Genomic DNA, 20,526 nt, shown 5'->3' with positions numbered 1-20,526 from the left:
TTGATGGTGCATCTTCCTGTTTGAGCAGCTTCTTGAATCCCAGCCTTTACCCCATGGCGGCCACCTGCCCCCCATTTCTCTGTGCCAGTCTGCCCACGCACCCATCAGCCTTCCCCGTAGCCCCTGTGTATGTAAAGAAAATGAAAATGTTAGTCACTCAGTTGTGTCCGACTCTTTGCAATGCCGTGGACTGTAGTCCGCCAAGCTCCTCTGTCCATGGAATTTTCCAGGCAAGAATACTGGAGTGGGTTGCCATTTCCTTCTCCAAGGGTATCTTCTCAACCCAGGATCAAACTCGGGTCTTCTGCATTGCAGACAGATTCTTTACCGTCTGAGCCACCAGGGAAGCCCCTTGGAAATGCTTTCTCTGCCCACATGGTACAGGAGAGGATGGCAGACTGCCTGGAAGAGGAGACGGAAATGTGGCCCTGGCCCCGGGCCTCGGAGAGGGAACTGCCAGTGCCTTTCCAGGCATTGACTTCCAGGCCAGGTGTCAGCCTGGAGGGGCTGGAGCTGGCCAGCTCTGCGCTTACTCATGCCACTTGTCACACTGGGCTGGGAAGGCGTCCAGGCTCCCAGGGGCCTCCAAGGGTTCACCAGAGGTCACTGAGTGCCGCTCCTGCCCCAGAAATGGCTGTTCCCAGACTGTCGGACAGTCACGGAAGCCTGATATGGACCAGCTCCTGGGGTTCCCAGGAGAATGGGAACAGGAGATCAGGTCTCAAGGGAAGGCGGTACGGCCGCAAGCGCCAGAGCCTGGAGGAACGGGTGCTGTACTGGAGGCGGGAGCCCTGGGCACATGGAGGGGTGGCAGATAATGTATTTTGGGGTTGGGGGCGAGGCGGTGTGGAGGCTGTGGGAGAGCACAGGCTGGCGCACATGCAGACCCAGACTGAGAGCCCTGACCCTTCTTACTAACCTTGTGACCCTGGGATCCTTATTTCTCATCTCCAAGCCTCCACTTCCTCTTCGATGAGATGGAGCTGGTCATACCTGCTTCCCCAGGTGATCTGGGTAGCTGAGTGGTGGGCAGCGGTGGGTCAGCCGTGGAGGACGGTTCCCCCTGCTGATGATTCAGAGACGTATTTGTAAAGCTGTGAGTTCTGGACCAGCTGTGATGGGAAGGGCTCAGCCAGTGGGGTTGGCAGGCAATTTTGTTATTCCAGGGGGTCAGGAAGGCTTCCTGGAGGAGGTTCTCTCTCTCTCTCTCTTTTTTGCTGTGCTGGATCTCTATTTGCTTCGCGTGGGCTTTCTCTATTTGTGGCGAGCAGAGGCTCCTCTTCATTGAGCTGTGGTGGCTTCTCCTGTGGAGCACGGGCTCTAGGCGAACGGGCTTCAGCAGCTGTGTCTCGAGGGTCCATCTCGGGCTCAGTCACCTTGTGGTTCGCGGACTCGGTTGCCCTGCAGCATGTGGGATCTTCCCGGACCAGGAATAGAACCCGTGTCCCCTGCATTGACAGGCGGATTCTTAACCACTGGACCACCAGAGACGTCCATAAATGGCTATTCACTTTTATGATGATAATTTCTTCCAGATTTCCCCCGAGGCTTATTAATTGTATATCTTATGCTTTCTCTAAACTTACAAACACGTATGCTTAAAGCATAAGCATTTTCCCATGTCTTTAAATCACTTTATAATGCTCTGTCATCGGAGTGCATTGTAGTTAAATGACAACCCTCTCCCCCAGGAGTGGACAGCAGGGCAACTCCTCACACCATGGACACCTAACATCTGCTCATCCGATGGTCTGCCAGCTACCAAGCCTTCCCATACTGACACATATGATCTCCTGCCCACCCCCCATAACCAGCCCTACAGGAGGAAACAGGCTCAGAGAGGTTAAGGAGCTCACTGGAGGTCACACAGCCCGCTCCCAGGCTCTTCCCACCACAACCGCCTATCCACACTAGATAGGTCTTTGCTGCCCCCTTCTGGCTATCAGCATCTATAACATTGCTACTGCTACTGCTAAGTCGTTTCAGTCGTGTCCAACTCTGTGCGACCCCATAGACGGCAACCCACCAGGCTCCCCCGTCCCTGGGATTCTCCAGGCAAGAACACTGGAGTGGGTTGCCATTTCCTTCTCCAATGCATGAAAGTGAAAAGTGAAAGTGAAGTCGCTCAGTCGTATCCGACTCTTCGCGACACCATGGACTGCAGCCCACCAGGTTCCTCTGCCCATGGGATTTTCCAGGCAAGAGTACTGGAGTGGGGTGCCATTGCCTTCTCCAATCTATAACATTAGTCCTGTCTAACCCTTTAGGCTCACAGTCCTCTGAGCTCACTTCTTTGCACAACAACAAAACGTTATTGAATGTCTGCCTTCTCTATGCCAAGCGATATCTGGGAATACAAAATAGAAAAAAAAAAAAAAACTCTGCCATCATGGTGCTTATATTCTAGTCAGGGAGGCAGATAAATAAGAACAAATAATATATTCAATAGTGATGAGTACCATGGAGACAAATGCAAAATTAGGACTTTCTTTCAAGAGCACAGTTTTAGAGGCTACCAGGAGTAAAGGCCTGAATGAAGAGAGGGTATAAGCCATGTAGAAATCTAGGTCAAGACATCCAGGGAGAAGAGTCCATCAGTGCAAAGGCCCTGGGGCCCTGGACATATTTTGAAAATAGGGTCAACAGGATTGCTTTTTATTTTTTTGGTCAAGCCTCATGGTATGTGGGATTTTAGTTCCAGGGATTAGACCAGGGATTGAACCTGTGCCCCCTGCAATGGAAGTGCGAAGTCTTAATTATTGGACCACCAGGGAAGTCCCCCAGCAGGATTTCTGAGTGTGGATGAGGGGTATGGGAAAGAAAGATCAAAGATGTCATCAAGACTTTGGAGGAGGAGGGGAGGTAGGATCTGAATGGTGGGCAGATTTGACACCCAAGTGGATAGCTTGGGAAGGCAGCTGGATCTGTAAACAAGAGAGAGTCCCATTTGGGGGAGACTGTGACTCAGGGGCAGAGCATTCAGCTGCAGAGAGCCCCACTGGAGACACGTGTATATCAGTCATGAAAATGGATCATAGTGGTGTTGGGCATGGACAGTCACGAGGGGTCCAAGGATGAACCCTGGGGCCCTTTGAGAGCAGAGGAGAGATAAGTGAATCCCCCCAGAGGGAGTGATGTCCTGGAAACTCAGTGACAAACTGTTGGAAAAGGAAACAGATCGCCCAGGCCCAGTGCTGCAGGGTCAGGTGCAGACCCAAGATGGGGCCGTGGGATGGAGCAGCCCAGGCGTCCAGGGTCGGCGCGGTCAAGAGCAGTTTCAAGGAGGCAAGGGACCTGATTGGAATCGTGAGCTCGGGGGGAGAACGAGAGGAAAGACATGGAACTCAGCAGGGTCAAGGGAGAAATGGGGTAGGAGCTGCAGGGTGGAATGGGCTTTAGCAGAGGGGTTTGGACATTGAATAGTGATGGTGTGATTTTTAGAGAAATGAGTGACCTAGTGGCAGAGTGGATGGGGAGGTGGCCAGAGGAGGGGCGTCCCCCTGAGAATAGGAGGTTTATGGGGGATGCTGAGACCATGTGCCAGATAGAGCCCCTCTGCCCAGAGAGGGACAGGGGAAAGGTGATAAGGACAGAAGACTGTGTGTCCTGGGGTGGAGGGGTGTGGGAGGAAGGATTATTGGAGTCAGGGTCCTAGGGGAAGGACTGGGAAGATGGGAAGGAACAGTCCCAGAAGAATGTATGACCTGGACACTGTGGAGAGGCCACCACTGTTGATGACCAAGAGGTTTAGACGTGGCTGGAGGGAGGAGAGGTCGTCAGGACAGGGAGGGTCAGGGGCTTGGAAGGTGTGTCTGCCAGCAGGTTGATCCCCGGGAAGTAGGACGGGAGCAGCCTGGGTTTCCAGAGCCCCGTGCAAGTTCAGTGCCTCGCTGAGCGCCCACAGCATACCTGGCCCTGGGCCTTTGACCCGAGGCTCGTGGTGTCTTCACAGCAAACCTGCAATGTCGGTACTCTCTTCGTTCCCATTTTTGCCGCTGAGCACACTGAGGCTGAAGGAAGCAGTCAGGTAGTTAACACAGGGCCGCAGTCGTGCTCAGGGCCATTCCATTCTGGAGACTGGGCCAGTGGCGTTGGGCAGCGGGGGTGGATGGCAGCACCAGGGTGAGGCCGGAATCATACCTGGCCTTGACGTAAACACTGGTGACTCAAGCTCTCTCCCATAATATTGGAAGCTTTTTCTGTCAAGGAAATGATAGGGTTGGGTTTGTCTTGTCTTATCATTACCATGGTAACCACTCTTCTACCCACCGAGGTAGATGAGAGAAGGCAAAACTGGGGCAGCATGGGCGGCAGGACCCAGGGGTAGGTGGAATTAGGATCTAGAGGTGGCAGTGGGGAGTGAGGAGGGAGGGCAGAAGGTTCCAGCAGGGTGATGGTGGTATCCATCTTCAGGGCTGGATCTGTAGGCCTGCGAGAAACCCAGGAGCATGTGTGCAGTTGACAGGACCCAAGTGGTGCCCAGAGCCTGTAGGGTGGCACTGGGGCTGGGCCCAGCCTGGTGAAGGTGGCAGCTGCAACCACAAACTCTGGATAGTGTGGAGCAGGCAGAGAGGTCCCAGGGCAGAGCCCAGGAGCTCACTGCCCTCCACGGGACCTTGAGGATGAGGAGCCTGTGAAGGAACAGAGGAGGTGGAGCCCGAGGGAAGGAGGTGGAGGGATTTGCAGGTCCGAAGAGCTGAGTCAGGCAGCTCTTTGCAGATCTCAGATGACAGCAGAGGCCTAGGCAACACCAGCGAGATCAAGGAAATGAATATTCTAGAACCGATCTTGAAGCGCAGCAGTTTAAAAAAAAAAAAAAAAAAAGTCTTGTTAGGTAGTGAGTTCTCTGTCACTGGAAGCATCCAAGTGGCCACTCACCTCGGGTCGCTGCAGGAGATGGAGGAAGGCTTTACCCATTGCAGCTACCTTTGGCTTGTGCGTGCCATGCCTGTCTGCCCAGAGTCCCAGCCCTTTAGAACCAGGAAGGGTGCAGACCCAGGGGCCTCCCCACCCTCTGACAACCCTGCTGCCCTGCTCACAGCTGTCTGCCCTGGTTGTCTTCTGGCCAAACACACAGTTCCCCTAGGCCTCAGCCAGCTTCCTCTTCTTTTGGTTGGATTCTTTGGTCTCCAGCAGCTCATCCTCCCTGCCAGCTTGAGAAAACTCAGTGGTGAGCAGCCAGGCACCCCCCTACTCCCACTTACCACCCGAGAAAAGGGGCTAGGGACCCCATAGTCAGAGCAGAGCTGCCGACTTCCTCTGTGAGACTAGCAAGTCCGATTTTGCCCTTGACCTGCACCACCCCCAGCCAAACCAGGGCTGTCTTGGGTGCCCCAGCGAGGCAAGAAGAAGAGGAATAAATAGCCTGTCGTGTTCGGGGGGGCGGGCAAGGCCAAGAGGCCGGCTAGGCCCGAGCGTGGAGGGCCTGGAAGGCCTGGCTTTGCAGCGTGGACTGGACCCTGCAGACCCGGCCTTGGCAAGCCCTTCCGCTGACGTCTCCACGGCCGGAGCCCGAGCACCCCCGCAGGCCAGGGTCCAAGCTCTGCTGGGCCCCAGCTTTACCTCAGAAGGGCCCCGCTCCATAAACCCTCCACTTGGCTTTTCATTTAAGGAACTCTGTCGGATTATATCCTGCTAAGAAAATATGACTTGCTGGCATCCCATCTGACCTACTTCCCACCCCAGTGTTGCCTGAGGCCCAGTTTGAGAAGCTCAGCTCTGGGTGAAGGGTCGGCCAAGGGGAGGGCTGTGATCCCTTTTGCGGGGAGGGTCCCTGTGGCTCAGACGGGAAAGAATCTGCCTGCCAATGCAGGAGATGCAGGTTCCATCCCCTCCATGGGGAAGATCCCCTGGAGGAGCGCATGGCAACCCACTCCAGTATTCTTGCCTGGAGAATCCCATAGACAGAGGAGCCTGGTGGGCTGCAGTCTGTGGGGTTGCAAAGAGTAAGACACGACTGAGCAACTAAAACTTCCATTTTTCATGAGAAAGGAATGTTCCCAGCCCCACATGGCACCTCTTGTCATTGTCCCCACTGGGGCCTCTTCTAGGTCTCCTGTCACTCACTGGGTGCTGGGAGGGGTGGGCTTTCTGGAAAAGGGGCTGACGTTGACCTCAGCAGAGGGCATTGGGGAAGGGACTGAATAGGAACAGGGGAAAGTCCCCTGCTGGCCCCACTCAGGAGCTAGGTGACCTTGGATGAATTAACGTACTGTCTCTGACCTGGGAAAGTAACCTTGCTATCTCTCGGCCTTGAGGTCACACGGAGCAGGGACAGCCTCCGTGGTCCACCCTCTAGCCTTGTCACACACACACCCCCCCTTTCTCTCTTCCCTACCCCACCCCCTCTCCACCCTTCCAACTCCGTCAGGCTCTCGAGAGCTCAAAATAAGATCGTCCTTTCTCAAGTTTCTAAAGATATCGCAATTCCAGCGCCAGCCACATGTTTCTCCACTTAATTATCTCTGCTTTTCTTTGTTAATTAGGCTCCAGTAATGATCTCCCTTCTGCCATCCCGGGAGGAGCTGGCATCTGCTGGGCGGGGCCCGGAGGCCTTTGTGGGCAGATGACTGGCTGCCAGGCCCAGAATTGGCTGGCTGCCTCCTTTCTTCCAGGCGAGGCGGCCCCGTGGGCCGTGGAACAATGTGGTGTCAGGAGGCCCCGCCCTTTCCTGGCCTGTGGGGGCCCAGCGGGGGTCGAAGGCTGCCCCCCACCCTGCCCCTGGGGTGGTCGGTGGTGGTCCCAGCCCTGTCCTCCCCCAGCTCTGCCAGGGGAGGGGAGGGCTACCCCAAGATTCCCAGCAGTTGTTAGGCAGGGGGCTCAGGCCCCAGAAGGGAACAGTGAGGGGCTTCAAACTCTTCTGTAGCATTCCAGAAAACCTCACCGAAACTAGTTCCCCAGCTGGGACCACCCAAGCCGACAGGAATAACCAACGCCTTTATTTGGACTGGAATGGGATCAGCTCTGGGGTCACCAGGCACCTCGTGCCCAACCGAAGCTCTCTGGCTGATAAATCCGTCTTTGAGCCACAGAAAGTGGAGGCCTGGTGGGGAGTGGGGCACAAAGGATGGCTCAGCACACGTTGTTTCCTGGGTGGGCTGGATCTTGCCAACCTCCAGGGAAAGAAAGTAAAAAGCGTTAGTCCCTTAGTCATGTCCAACTCATTGCGATTCCATGGACTATAGCCCACCAGGCTCCTCTGTCCATGGATTCTCCTCACAAGAACACTGGAGTGTGTTGCCATTTCCTCCTCCAGAAGATCTTCCTAAACCAGGGATCGAACCCAGGTCTCCTATATTGCAGGCAGATTCTTTACCGTCTGAGCCACCTCCAGGGTCTGGTGGCAAAAGAGACCTTGCGGTGGTGGGAGGTGGGGATGGGGACACAGCCCTAGCCCTCTGCAGTCCCTCTGCAGGCTTGGGGACAGGACAGCACAGCCTGCAGAAGGGACCCTTCAAGTTTGGGAGCAAAGGGCCAGTTACTTAGTCGGTGAACAGTCTCGAAGTGTCTGCTGGACCGGGCACTGGGCTGAGGGCTTCCCTGGTGGCTCAGATGGTAAAGAATCTGCCTGCAGTGTAGGAGACCGGGGCTTGATCCCTGGGTAGGGAAGATCTCCTGGAGAAGGGAATGGCAACCCACTCCAGTATTCTTGCCTGGAGAATCCCTTGGGCAGAGGAGCCTGGAGGGCTGCAGTCCATGGGGCTGCAAAGAGTCGGACACAACTGAGTGACTGATGCTTTCACTTTCTTCACACTGCCTCATGGGATTTACATTCTGGTGTGGTTGCAGAGAACAGACGATGTGCGAAGGATCAAGGGTACCAGGTGTTGAGGGCTGAGAAGCAGATGGGAGAGGTTGTGTTTATTTTTAGGGAGTCGCAGTGGGTTGATATGGGGTGGCCAGGGAAAGCCTGTGAGCAAAAGCCTGAAGGAGGCAGTAGAGCCAGAGGGTGCGCAGGGAAGAACCTTGCAGGCCAAGTACAGACTGCAGAGACCCTGAGGTCCCCTGCCAGGGTGGGAGGTGGGGTGGAAATGGGAGAGAAGGCCGATTGTGGGCGCTGGATCAGGATGCCGACCCTTATTCCAAGGGAGCTGGGAGCCAGTGCAGGCTTCGGAGCAGAGGAGAAACAGAATCCAGTTTAGGATCTAACAGGACCCTTCAGGCTGCTGGGTGAGGACACGCAGGGAGGCAGCAGGGGGCGATGTAAGGAGGTGGTCATAGCAACACATGCGAGGCCCCGGGGGTGGCTGCAGCCATGGTGAGTTTTTGACTCTGGGCAGAGTTTGTAGCTAAAACCAACAATTTGCTTGCTGGTAGGGGCTGTGAGCAAGAGGATAGGTAGGGGGAGTCGAGCTTGACCTCAGGGATTTGGAGTGAGCTTCTGCAAGGATGGAGGTGCTGGTAGGTAGCTGAGATTCGGAAGATGCAGGAAGAGGTGCCGGGGTGGGGAGTGGGGGAGGTCTCAGGCATGTTTGTGGCTTATTAAGTCTGGGGGCTTCCCAGGTGGCTCAGCGGTAAGGAATCTGCCTGCCAGCGCAGGAGATACAGGAGATGTGGGTTTGATCCCGGGGTCAGGAAGATCCCCTGGAGGGGAAATGGCAACCCACTCCAGTGATCTTGCCTGGAGAATCCCAAGGACAGAGGACCTGGCGGGCTGCAGTTCTTGGGGTCACAAAGAGTCGGACAGGACTAAGCATGCACACACATCTCCAAGAGCAGTTTGACGTACAAGCAGGGGGCTCAGGGGAGCGGTCCAGACTTGATATGTCATTTGGAGAATCACAAGCGCATTGCTGGTAATATTTGAAGCCCAAACGGGGACTTCCCTGGTGGTCCAATGGTTAAGACTCCGCACTTCCAATTCAGTGGGGCACATCCATCGTCCGGGAACGAAGATCCCACACGCCGCCTAGTGAGGCCAAAAAATAAAAATACATAAATAAAGCCCAAACAGAATGAGATCATCAGAAATGAGTGGACTCAGCAGGTCAGGACCCCGGTACCTTCAGTCTTTGTAGGTCAGGAAGAAACCGGGAGGAGCCAGGAGCAGGTGGTGTCCTGGGGGTGAGTGGAAGAACCCCCTTCTCCCTGGGAGGAGGCCCTTCTCCCCTTGTGACCCTGAGGGTCCCACGGCCCAGAGACGTGGCTGAGCATCTTGCAAGGAAATCAGACGTCAGGCCTTGAGCGACAATGGCTTTTCAACAGGCCCCAGTCCCCACAGCTTAGGATTATAGATGCCCCACAAGGTGAGGGGGAAGAGGCTTCCTCTCCGCCCCACAAAGTAGAGGAGCCCCGGATTTCCGTTGTCTGTTTCATGAAACAGCAGGTTCCCTATGACTTCTCAAGTGGGGACCTGGGGAGTGCAGGGCTGGGTGAAAACTCCAGCAGAGGGTCTTGTTCACCAGGGGAAGGAGGATGGATTTGCCCCACAAACAACAGAAGCCCTCAGCGAGTTTAAAGCAACAGAAGGACATGGTCAGACGGACAGTTTAGATAAGTCTGAGCGGCTTGCAGAGCAGAGGGTGGAATCGGGGAGGCCAGCCGAGAAGTTCTCGCCGCATCAAAGGTGACGAGATGTACCTGGATTTTGTTGTTGTTTGGTCACTAAGTCACGTCTGATTCTTCCCAACCTCATGGACTGTAACCCGCCAGGCTCCTCCGTCCTCCATTATCTTCCGGAGTTTGCTCAAACTCATGTCCATTGAATCAGTGACACTATCTAACCATCTCATCCTCCACCGGCCCCCCTCTCCTTTCGCCTTCGGTCTTTCCCAGCATCAGGATCTTTTCCAGTGAATCAACTGTTCGCATCAGGTGGCCAAAGTATTGGAGCTTCCGCTTCAGCATCAGTCCTTCCAAAGAATATTCAGGACTGATCTCCTTTAGGATGCACTGGTTTGATCTCCTTGCTGTCCAAGGGACTCTCAAGAGTCTTCTCCAATACCACAGTGTGAAAGCATCGATTCTTTGGCCCTCAGCCTTCTTTACGGTCCATCTCTCACATCCGTACATGTTTACTTGAAAAACCATGTGTGTTAAGTCGCTTCAGTTGTGTCTGACTCTTTGCAACCCTATAGACTGTAGCCTGCCAGGCTCCTCTGCCCAAGGGATTCTCCAGGCAAGAATACTGGAGTGGGTTGCCATTTCTTCCTCCAGGAGATCTTCCCAACCCAGGGATCGAACCCACATCTCTTATGTCTCCTGTATTGGCAGATGGGTTCTTTACCACCTGGGACACCCTGAAAAAAATATAGCTGGAGGCAAAGGGGCGCAGAGGGGTGGAGTTTCCTGTGGCTGCAGTAACTCAGTGGCTGAAAGCAGCCCGGGTTCATCTCCTTACAGGAGTAGTCAGGGTGTCCACATGGCGGGTTCCTTCCAAGGGCTCTTCGGGGGAATCTGTTTCTGCGTCTTTTCCATCTTCTTGAAACTGCCTACCTTCCTTGGCTTGTGGCCCCTCCATCTTCAGAGCGTGTCCATCCAACCTCTGTTGTCCCCTCTCCTGCTTTTGACCTTGCCTCCCTTTTCTAGGGACTCTTGTGATTACATTTGGGGTCCACTCGAATAATCCCGCATCAACCCCCCATCTCAAGATCCTTAAGACAAGGATCCTTAAGGACAAGGCAGCATAGTCCTTCTGCCATGTGAAGAAACAGGCTCCAGGGATTAGGGGACGGTCAGCTTTGGGGACCACTATTCAGCCGAGGTTTCCCTCCTGAGTGACCGTGTGGGAGGGTGGGGTCAGGGACCCACGAGATGGGAGGAGGGACAGGTTTGAGGGAGGCTTGGGCAGAGACTGGGCGGGGTGTGCAGAACAAAGGTGCTCGGGGAGGCAGGTGGAAACATGGGTTTGAGGTTATGGGTGCAGAGAGAGCTGGACGGGGTACAAGGAAGATCTGGTTCCTCCCCACGTGCAGAAACTGAGTTGTGATTAGCCTTCAGTATGATTTCAGACCCTCTACCTGTCCTCGCAGCCTCGACGGAGAGGCTTACTGCCAGGTGGTCAGTGATCTGGGATGAATCGTGGCTCTCCTGCTTACTCCCTGTGTCACCAGAGCAGGTGGCTTTCTCTCTGTGCCTCAGTCCCCCCATCTGCAGGAGGGAGATGCTCCTAGGACCGACTTCCTAGTGTTGTCGGAAGGATTAAGTGAATGCATGCCGAGGTCTAAGAAGAGTGCCTGGCACGTGGGAGTTTAATTTCTTGGACAGTTATTTGCCGAGTGCTTGTGATGCGTCGGGCGTTGCTGTGGGTGCTGGGGCTGTAATCGTGAACACGTGCAGACAGACCACACGGTCGGCCCACAGGAACATCTGTTCTCAGGTCCCTGGCTGCAGAGTTCACCGATGTTGTAGGGTAAGGATCGTGGCCTCAAAATACTTCCTTTCTCCCTGGCCCCTGGCACAGCGGAGCCCCAGCCTATGTGGGTCAGCTGACTGCCTCTGCCCATCTTGTCCAAGTTGGGCGCTGATGCTCTGCCAGTCACACTTAGTGGGCAGCCTTCTGCACCTGGCCAGTTGTGCCCACATGTCACAGTTCAGCCTAGGCCTTGTTGGCCTTGGGACCATGGAGGAGGGAAGGGGAGGGGAGAAGGAAGGAAGTAACTTCCCTTGGGAAAGACCATGAGTATGTCCGCTCCCAGGACCGTCCATCCAGGATAGACGCCCCCCGCCACCACCCCAAGAAAACCTGATGTTTGCTCTGCCCAGCCTGGCTTGCAGGTTCAGGCTGCAAGCGAATTTTTAATTTACAATTAAAAGGAGCTGCAAGAGAATTTGGGAGGAAGCCCTCTGTCAAGCTGCTGGTCTGTTTTCAGGTGGGAAAATGGCACCAAGGGGTCAGACAGACCTGGGTTTGAGCCTTAGTGCCACCGTTAGCCGGTGGAGGGCTTGCATCCTAGTGTTTGGCGGAGGGGAGGGCCTGGAGGAGCCCCAGAAGGGGAGGCCCCGGCCAAACAGCCCTCCGTTGCCCATCGTTTCAGGCTCTTGTTGCAGTGGGTCAGCTGGAGGCCAGGCAGCTGGGCTCCAGGAGGAAGCTGGATCACCTGCCCAGGCAGGCTGTGGTCCACCCACCACCCACCTCCATCCCGGGGAAGGGAGATGGATTGATGGAGGCACAGAGCCCGGCCCTAGAGAACTCTGGGCGAGAAGGCATGCCTTCTTCCCTCCCTCCACCCAGGGAACCCCGTGCACTGATCAGCTCCATCATGGTCCCCAGCACACGATTCACTGTGCCATATCCCTGCATGTAACGAGCGAGCGATTGATTGATGGCTGTAACTTTTTATTTTGAAATAATTTTTAATTTACAAATACTTGCAAAGATAGTACAGAGTTCCGAAGTACGGTCTGACCCATGTAGGACGCGAACATCCTGTAGAACCATGGTCCACTTGTCAAAACTCGACATCAGGTGGCGCCTGCAATGGACTAAGCTCAGGCTAGATTTCTTCAGCTGTTCCATTGATATCCTCTTCACATTCCAGACTCCAATGCAGGATACCACACTGCATTTGTATTCATTTATTTTTATTCTTTCATTCATATGCATGCATACTTGTTTGGGCGCTTGTTAATAAATACTACAGTGAACGCCTGTGAACCCACCACCCATCTAAGAATCAGAACAGAGCCAGTAACATACCCACCCACACGCTCTCCTTCGTTTTGTCTGCCTCTCTCCCTGGAACAAATATTCTGAATTTTATGTGTCTCTTTCTCTTGGGGTTTTTTTTTTCCTGCAAAATTGCAAAACTACAGGAAAAAAAGAATAGAATAGTATAATGCCTGTCAGTATATTCTTTCGCTGAATTCACTAATTCTTTTTTTTTTTTGGCCAAGACTCTCATCTTACAGGATCTTAGTTCCCCAAACCAGGGGTTCAACCTGGGCCTTCTGCAGTGAAAGAGCGGAGTCCTAACCACTGGACTGCCAGGGAATTCCCTGGAGTCATTGGGAGCTGGTGGTTCACACAGTAAAGAATCCACCTGCAATGCAGGAGACCTGGGTTTGATCCCTGGGTCAGGAAGATCCCCAGGAGGAGGGCATGACAACCCACTCCAGTATTCTTGCCTGGAGAATCCCATGGACAGAGGAGCCTGGCGGGCTACAGTCCATGGGCTCCCAAAGAGTCGGACACGACTGAGCGACTAAGCACAGCACATTAATTCTTAACATTTTGCCAAATTCCTTCCCTCCCTCCCTCCTTGTCTCTCTCCCACCCACAGACCCCACCCCCATTGGTTTCTGTCTCTGCCTCTTTCTCCATCAAAGTAACTTGCAGGCACGTCTTGACTCTTTACACTTAAATATTTCAACACACATCTCTCCAGAACAATGCTCGTCTTTTTTGCAGACCCATAATACCATTGTCACACTTATGAAACTTGCTAACTCCCTCTCATCTAGTATACAGTTTATATTCAGATTCCCAAAAATGTCTTTGATTGTGTCATCCCCTGTAATTTAATCACTGCTCACACATTTTTTTTTAAATGTCTATTGCATAAAATACTTGCTTAAACCAAAATTGTTTCATTTTGCTTATTTTTTTAACTTCTATAACCAAGGTGTCTTATTTTTTAGAGTTTTTTTTTTTTAATGTATCTATTTTTGGCTGCATAGGGTCTTAGTTGTGGCATTCGGGCTCCTCATTGCCAGCTTAGTTGCTCAGCGGCATATGGGGTCTTGTCACATGTGGGATCTTAGTTCCCTGACCAGGGATCAAACCTGCGTCCCCTGCACTGGAAGGCAGATTCTTAACCTCCGGACCACCGGGGAAGTCCCCAAGGTATCCTATTATAGAAAGTCTGGAATTTGCTTCTGTCACTTAACAAGACGTAACATAGCGTTAAAATGTTTCGCCATAGCTGTTTTTTTCAGGGCTCTGTAATATTCCACTGCGTTGACTATACCACGATTGATTCATTCATTCTCCTGTCCTAGGCTGTCTGGGTCTTGGTGTTACTTGCTGTTACTAAGAGTGCTCTTTAGCCCAGCTGAGCATGTTTCCTTTGGCACACATACGAAAGATTCTCTTGGGTACATGAGATCACGGGCGAGGGCGAGGGCTTCCACCCCACTGCAGCATGGCTGTGCCCTCTCTGAGTCTCAGTTTGTCCATCTGCAAAACAGATGATGGAACTCCTGCTGCCCCTACACACAGATCCTGGAAAGGGTTAAGAGGTGAACTGAGTGTATCCTTTCATCCTGGCGAAGGCCTGGTGCCAGGAAAGTGCAGTATCCTACAAGTCACAGGGGCCCAGGGAAGGATGTGGCTTGTCCCCTATCTGAGTGACCCCTGCTGCCTGCACACGGCAGCTATTCCACCAAGGTGGGGTGCCCATGGATATTTAATCTTCTGGTCTCTTGAGAGCCAGGCCCACCTGGCTCTACTTTTTTACTTTAAATTATTATTATCATTCTGTGTGTGTGTGCTCTTTGCAACCCCATGAACTGTAGCCCACCAGGCTCCTCTGTTCATGGGATTCTCCAGGCAAGAATACTGGAGTGGGTTGCCATTTTCTTCTCCAGGGAATCTTCCCGACCCAGGGATCAAACCTGCATCTCTTGCGTCTCCTGTATCAGCAGATGGATTCTTTACCACTAGCGCCAGCTGGGAAGCCAGGTGACAATCAAAAATAACAAAAACAATTGTTATTATTTTAGTGAATTTATTTTTGACTGCCCTGGGTCTTCGTTGCTGTGCATGGGCTTTCTCTAGTTGCAGTCTGCAGGCTTCTCATTTCAGTTGTTTCTCTTGTTTCAGGATTTAAGGCACATGGACTTAGTTGCCCCGCCACATATTAGATCTTCCTGGAGCAGGGATTGAACCTGGGTCACCGGCATTGGCAGGCAGATTCTTCTTAAGCACTGGACCACCAGGGGAGTCCGTGGGTCTGGTTTATGGCTGGATCGCCCAGTCCAAGCCCGGCAGAGAGGAGAGACTGCTTCGAGAGGAGAGAGGAGAAATAGTTATTATATTCTTCCCCCAGAGACTGGCCTCTCCCCTCTCTCGCTGCCGCTGCCTCTGTGTCATTCTGGAACGTGATTCCCAGCACACAGTTATCAACCCGAGCTGGGCACCTCAGACTAGGCGCAGAAAGGCCAGGCTGCTCCGGGCTCTTGTACTTTGCCCCCCGGAGAGCGCTGTGGGGCCACCCCAGGCGTCCCCCTGAGCTGCCTGGCTTAAAACTGTGTACCCAGTGTGGCTGTGATTTAATGAGCTTGGTTGCTTGCTTTCCCCAGGCAAAATTCAGTTAATCCTTGGGCTAACAGACAGCCGATTAGAAAGGACAAGAGGAGAGCTCCTGGGGCAGACCATAGAGAGAGAAACCAGAAAACTGGAAAAAGCAAAAAAAGGGCAGGAGAAATGCCAGCCCGGGGCAGTGGGGGACAGGTCATTGCAGCCAGGGCAAGTTCAGCAGCACTTTCTGGATGGTACTGGGGTTCAGGTCACGAGGGTGACCTCCCCTACCCCCAAATTGTGTGCTCAATTAGAAAAGGGGTATTTGGTGTGGGTTGTTTTATGTTTATTTGTATTCATTTCTGGCTGTGCTGGATCTTCGTTGCTGTGCAGGCTTTTCTCTGGTTGTGGCGAGAGGGGGCTACTCTCTCGTGGCGCACGACCTTCTCGTTATGGTGGCCTCTCGTCGTGAGCACGGGCTCTAGGGCATGCGGGCTCAGTCGTTGCAGCTTCCGGGCCCCAGAGCGCAGGCTCAGTAGTTGTGGCACACGGGCTTAGTTGCCCCAAAGTACGTGGGATCTTCCTGGATCAGGGATCGAAATCAGGTCTCCTGCATTGGCCAGCGGATTCTTTACCCCTGAGTCACCGAGGAAGCCTGCTCGATGAGTTTTAGAAAATGTCCTCCCCTAAATGAGTCAAGCAAACCCAGAGACTTAAAAGAAATAAACTTCCATCTTCTGGAAGAGTTTTCTGTGTAAGATTTCATTTCCTGAGACTGTGTGAGATGACTGAGACAGTGGTCTGCTAATCATGTCAATGATAACTGGACATTGATGGCATAAGACCTTACTTTTTTTTTTTTTTTTAATGTAGTATCATTAAATCCCTCCCTAACACGTCAGGATTCCCATTAGAGGGATGTCAGAACTGACTCAGAGAGGTTGAGTGCTTTTCCAGACACCACACAGCATTAGGGGTATGGTCAAGATTGCCTTGGAATCTGCTGTCGCTGGCCCCGGGGATGCCCTTTCTCCCCACTGTCTGCAGGCATTCAAGCAGGTACCTGGAGGCTACACAGCCTCCGCATGGAGCCCTGTGATGTTTCCAAATGGAGAACATTCTGAAACGTTTGCAACTGTTGGAGTCCTTATAGCCAGCCTGGGTTTGCAGACACTCCGTCAGGTCCCCCCAGGGAAGAACAGTAATGACAACTAGCCTGAGACTGCGCCAGGCACGGGCAGGACGTCCTCAGCTCCGTGCGGTCATTGTTGCAACTTTCCAAACAAGGAAATGCAGTGGTGACCCAAGATCATGAGCTAATAACAGCCGAGACTTGAGACCAGGCAGTCAAGCTTCAGAGCGTGTGGTCTTCATCGGTCTTAAATTCCGGCAACAGGGCTGTACCTCAGTCTACGAAAGACCATGGGGCTTCTGGCCGAGACTCCACGGGCCCCAGGGATTGTGCCTCACCACCACCACACACAACACACACACACGCTCTCTCTCTCGTGTTCTCTGACCCTCGTTTTGCTCATTAGCAGACCAGACTCAGCGGTGATGGTTGCCAGGGCCCCCCGCCCTGCCCACAGCCGTCCTTGGGGAGGTCCCTGGTGACCACCGGCCTGGCTGCCGCCTCTCCAGGCAGTGGGCATATGATGGTGGTGGTAGGAGCCTGGCAGTGTCAGGAAGGAGGTGACCGACCCACAGCCTGCCAAGAGGCCCATTGGGCTGAGCCATGCAGGCTAGGAGGAAGCATGGCCTTCCTCCCCCATGTCCAGGGCTTGCCAGGACTTGTGGGGGCCAGCTGGGGACAGTGACCACAATCCACGTCATAGCAGGCCAGCTCTGTCCTAGGCATCTCTGAGCCTGGACCTGAGTGTGTTCATCCCTCCCCCTGCAAGGCTGGAGGTAAAGTGAGGGCACCTGTGGTTCAAGTTCAACCTCCCAAATACTGGGTCCCTCCTTGGCCCTCATCCCACAAGGGCTTCCCTCCTTTTTCGTCCAAGTACACAGAGTCCCTTGGAGGAAATCAAACCAGGGACTTGGAGAGTCCCTGCAAGGAGATCAAACCAGTCAATCCTAAAGGAAATCAACCCTGAATATTCATTGGAAAGACTGATGCTGAAGCTGAAGCTCCAATACTTTGGCCACCTGATGCAAAGAACTGACTCATTGGAAAAGACCCTGATGCTGGGAAAGATTGAAGGCAGGAGGAGACAGGGATGACAGAGGATAAGATGGTTGGATGGCATCACTGACTCAATGGACATGAGTTTGAGCAAACTGGGAGATAATGAAGGACAGAGGAGCCTGGTGGGCTACAATCCGTGGGGTTGCAAAAGGTCGGACACAACTGAGCACGCGCACACACACACACTCACAAAACATTTGTTGAGCACTTGTGAAGTGCCTGGAGCCCCGACGTGTGCCGATCAGGCCGAACGCCACAGGGCCTGGGGGGGCACAGCTGTCACCCCCTCCGAGAAGCCCTCCATGCTCCCCAGCTGGGTTGGGGGGTCCCCCTCGCCCCCCATGCTTCCACCAGGCTCTCACTGACAGTTCTCAAGCCCGATGGGTCACCCCGTGTCCCTCACTGTTGACTGCCTCATCTCGGACTTTTTCTGTACTCTGACGCAAGGTCAGCACTGCATCCCCACGGGACCACGCTTGTGAAATATTTGTCCAAGACAAATATTGTTTCAGGACAGTGAGCAGAAATGCTGAGAGGTGACACAACCCACCCGTGACTGAACCAACACAAGCCTAGGTTTTCGACTCCAAGTTCTTCGCCCTCCCAGAGCCTGGCATTGCCTCTCCCCCAAGGCGAGGACAGTGTGAGGCTCAGGGCCGCCCTGTGTCTCTCTCCACCCACTGACAGTGGAGTAGCAGGGGTCTTCAGGGGAAGGCAGGGTGGATGAGTGAGTCCCACGCTCCCAGACACACCCATGTGCCCAGGTGATAGTCACATCCAGCAACCACGAGAACCTGAGCTTGCGGGCTTGTCTTTGAGGTACTGTCAACTTCCTTTTGTTAGTTATTTATGGCTGCGCTGAGCCTTTGTAGCTGCACGCAGGCTTTCTCTAGTTGCAGCCAGCGGGGACGACCTTGCTGCAGTGCCAGGCTTCTCATTGTGGTGGCTTCTCTCGGGCTTCAGTAGTGGTGGCGCACCAGCTTAGCTGCCCTGCAGCACCTGGGATCTTCCCCGACCAGGGATCGAACCTACGTCCCCTCCATTGGCAGGCGGATTCTTAACCACTGGACCACCAGGGAAGTCCGCTGTCTACTTCCTTTTAATCCAGAAGGCTTTGTCATATACCGACTGAGTCCCAGCCCTGCCCTGGGCTTGAGAGGAGACAAAGAGGTGGAACTATGAGCTGATAGAACGAGAGATTTAGTGGAAACGCCTTAAAGATCAACTCTTCTTTCTAGAGATGGGAAACTGAAAATTCAGGAAACCCAGTGTGCCTGGTAGAGCGAAAGACCCGGACCTCTGGGTCAAATAGGGTATTCCTGGCCCTGCAGGGCTGTGTGACCTTGGGCGGGTTACTTAACCTTTCTCTGAACCTTTGTGGACTGTGGTGAGCAGCGGCCACGACCATGTCTGGGAAGGCTGCCGGCGGAGTCTCCAGTGCACATTGGGTGGATCCAGGTTGATCTTTCCCTGGCCTCTGTGGCGCTGCCATGTCCGGGCAGAGTCCCGGAGCCATCCCTGGTGGCAGGGGGAGTAGCTGGATAGAAAGTGTCTTCCACCTCCCCGCAGGCTCGAGGTGGCCCCGGGGCCCAGGACTTGTCTTAGTTGACTGCTGACGTGGGCGGAGGTCAGGTTGATGCTGCCACCTCTGGGGTCCTGAAGACCATGGGGAAGGGCTGTGATGGGGTGTGTGGGAAGGTGGGAGGGCTCCCGGGTGCCGAGTTCGGGGTCTCAGTGTGCCCAGGGGCAACCATCACCCCCCGAGATGGGGACGCAGGAGGAAGATGTTATCTGGGATGCCTGACACTGGCAGTGCCCCCTGGCACCTGGGTGGCTGGTTGGTTGTGCTTGAAGAGAGAGAGATCCCGGAACTCTGAGATTTGGATATCTGGATGCTAGAATTAGGAGCGTGGGCATGAATGGGACCAGACAGGGCTACAGTGGGTGGGTGGAGGGGGAGGGGGTACTGGGAGGGCAGCGGGTGACGCAGGAGGGGTGCCAGGCAGTGTGGGAAGCTCTCTGCCCTGCAGGGCTGGGCGGGCAAGGCCCCTCCCTGGCGGTGGAGCCAGGGGAAGGCTGGGCCTCATGCCCGGGGTGTGAAGTGCAGGCGGGGGGCAGCAGACAGTCTGAGTGGCACAGAGCCCTGGGCCTCCCAAATGGAACTGAGTTCTGTGAGATTTTTCCAGATTAGAACAGGAGTTGTTTTTCTTTGCCGACCCATTCTGTCTGCTCTGCCCCTCACCTCTCAGGCCCTGGCTCCCTGCCGGCTTCTAGCTCCCTGCCCCCGCCCCCCGAGGCCCAGCCCATGTGGTGAACTGTGCCACGGTGCCCCGGGGCCCTTCCTGGAACGCCCGCTCCTGGGACACATGCCCATGACTGCTCTGCCAGGACCTCCTCTATGCCATCCATGCCCCGCTTCTCCCTGGCCCAGCCCAGGCCTGTCTCTGGGGGCTCCACTGACCCCAGCTGCTCTTCCAGGCCAAGGAGAGAGCTGAGGGAGGGGAGCACAGGGTCCGGGCAGAAGGTGCCCCCTCAAGGGCCCCCCTGGTCACAAGCTTTGGGCTCTGGGTCTTCGAGGCAGCCAGGTGACTTCCTGCAAGCCCAGCTCAGTCAGGCGGCACAAGACCCCCACCTCCCTGCCCCCCCGACCCACCCCATCCACTTCCCCTGGCCCCACCCTGTGCTTCAGCCCCAGCCAGCACACTGTGACCTTTCACCTTTCGATGCCCGTGCAGGGGGGCTGATCCTACACCTGGGGTGTCTTTCCCCACCCCCACTCCATCCTGCCTTCTCTTGAACACGCCCCCTCTCCCATCTCCTCGGGGGTGTCCCCGGTCACACTTCTGGGTGGGTGCGCGGCCTGGCCGTCACCCCCACTAGGCTGTGAGTCCCTGGGAGGAGGCTTCTGGCCTCCTTCTCCTCGGGGTGCTGTGTGCCTGATGCGGGGCCTGTGCAGGGGAAGCTGTTCAGAGAATGCAGGATGTGTGGATGGATGTACGGACAGACGGCTGAGGCCAGCAACAGGTTGCAGGGGAGTGGGCGGGCCCTGGAGCGCCTGTGCCAGCCAGTGGTGGTCTGGGCCACCACGTGGGAGAAGGAGCAGGTCCCGGGGCCGAGCCTGTGGGGACCCTCACGCCCCCTTGCCTTCCTCTCATAG

The 20,526-nt window shown here is 54.6% G+C and overlaps 1 protein-coding gene across 10 annotated transcripts in view; it reads left to right on the top strand.

Annotated features, from left to right (window-relative positions):
• GTF2IRD1 (GTF2I repeat domain containing 1) overlaps window positions 1-20,526 on the top strand; it is a 118,132-nt gene that overhangs the window by 87,395 nt on the left and 10,211 nt on the right. The window contains exon 23 of one of the 10 annotated variants that reach the window (XM_061401870.1): window positions 14,762-20,520. The exons of the other annotated variants lie outside the window; for them this stretch is intronic. Within the exon in view, the coding sequence (XP_061257854.1) occupies window positions 14,762-14,802 (41 nt within the window). The 3' untranslated portion in view covers window positions 14,803-20,520. Of the gene's footprint in view, window positions 1-14,761; window positions 20,521-20,526 lie in introns of those variants that run through there. 10 annotated transcript variants of the gene reach the window in all.

This window comes from Bos javanicus, chromosome 25 (assembly GCF_032452875.1).
Source record: "Bos javanicus breed banteng chromosome 25, ARS-OSU_banteng_1.0, whole genome shotgun sequence".
In the NCBI taxonomy this organism is placed as follows: Eukaryota; Metazoa; Chordata; class Mammalia; order Artiodactyla; family Bovidae; genus Bos; species Bos javanicus.
The sequence above is the reverse complement of the archived record's forward strand: the minus strand, read 5'-3'. Positions and strand labels throughout refer to the sequence as shown.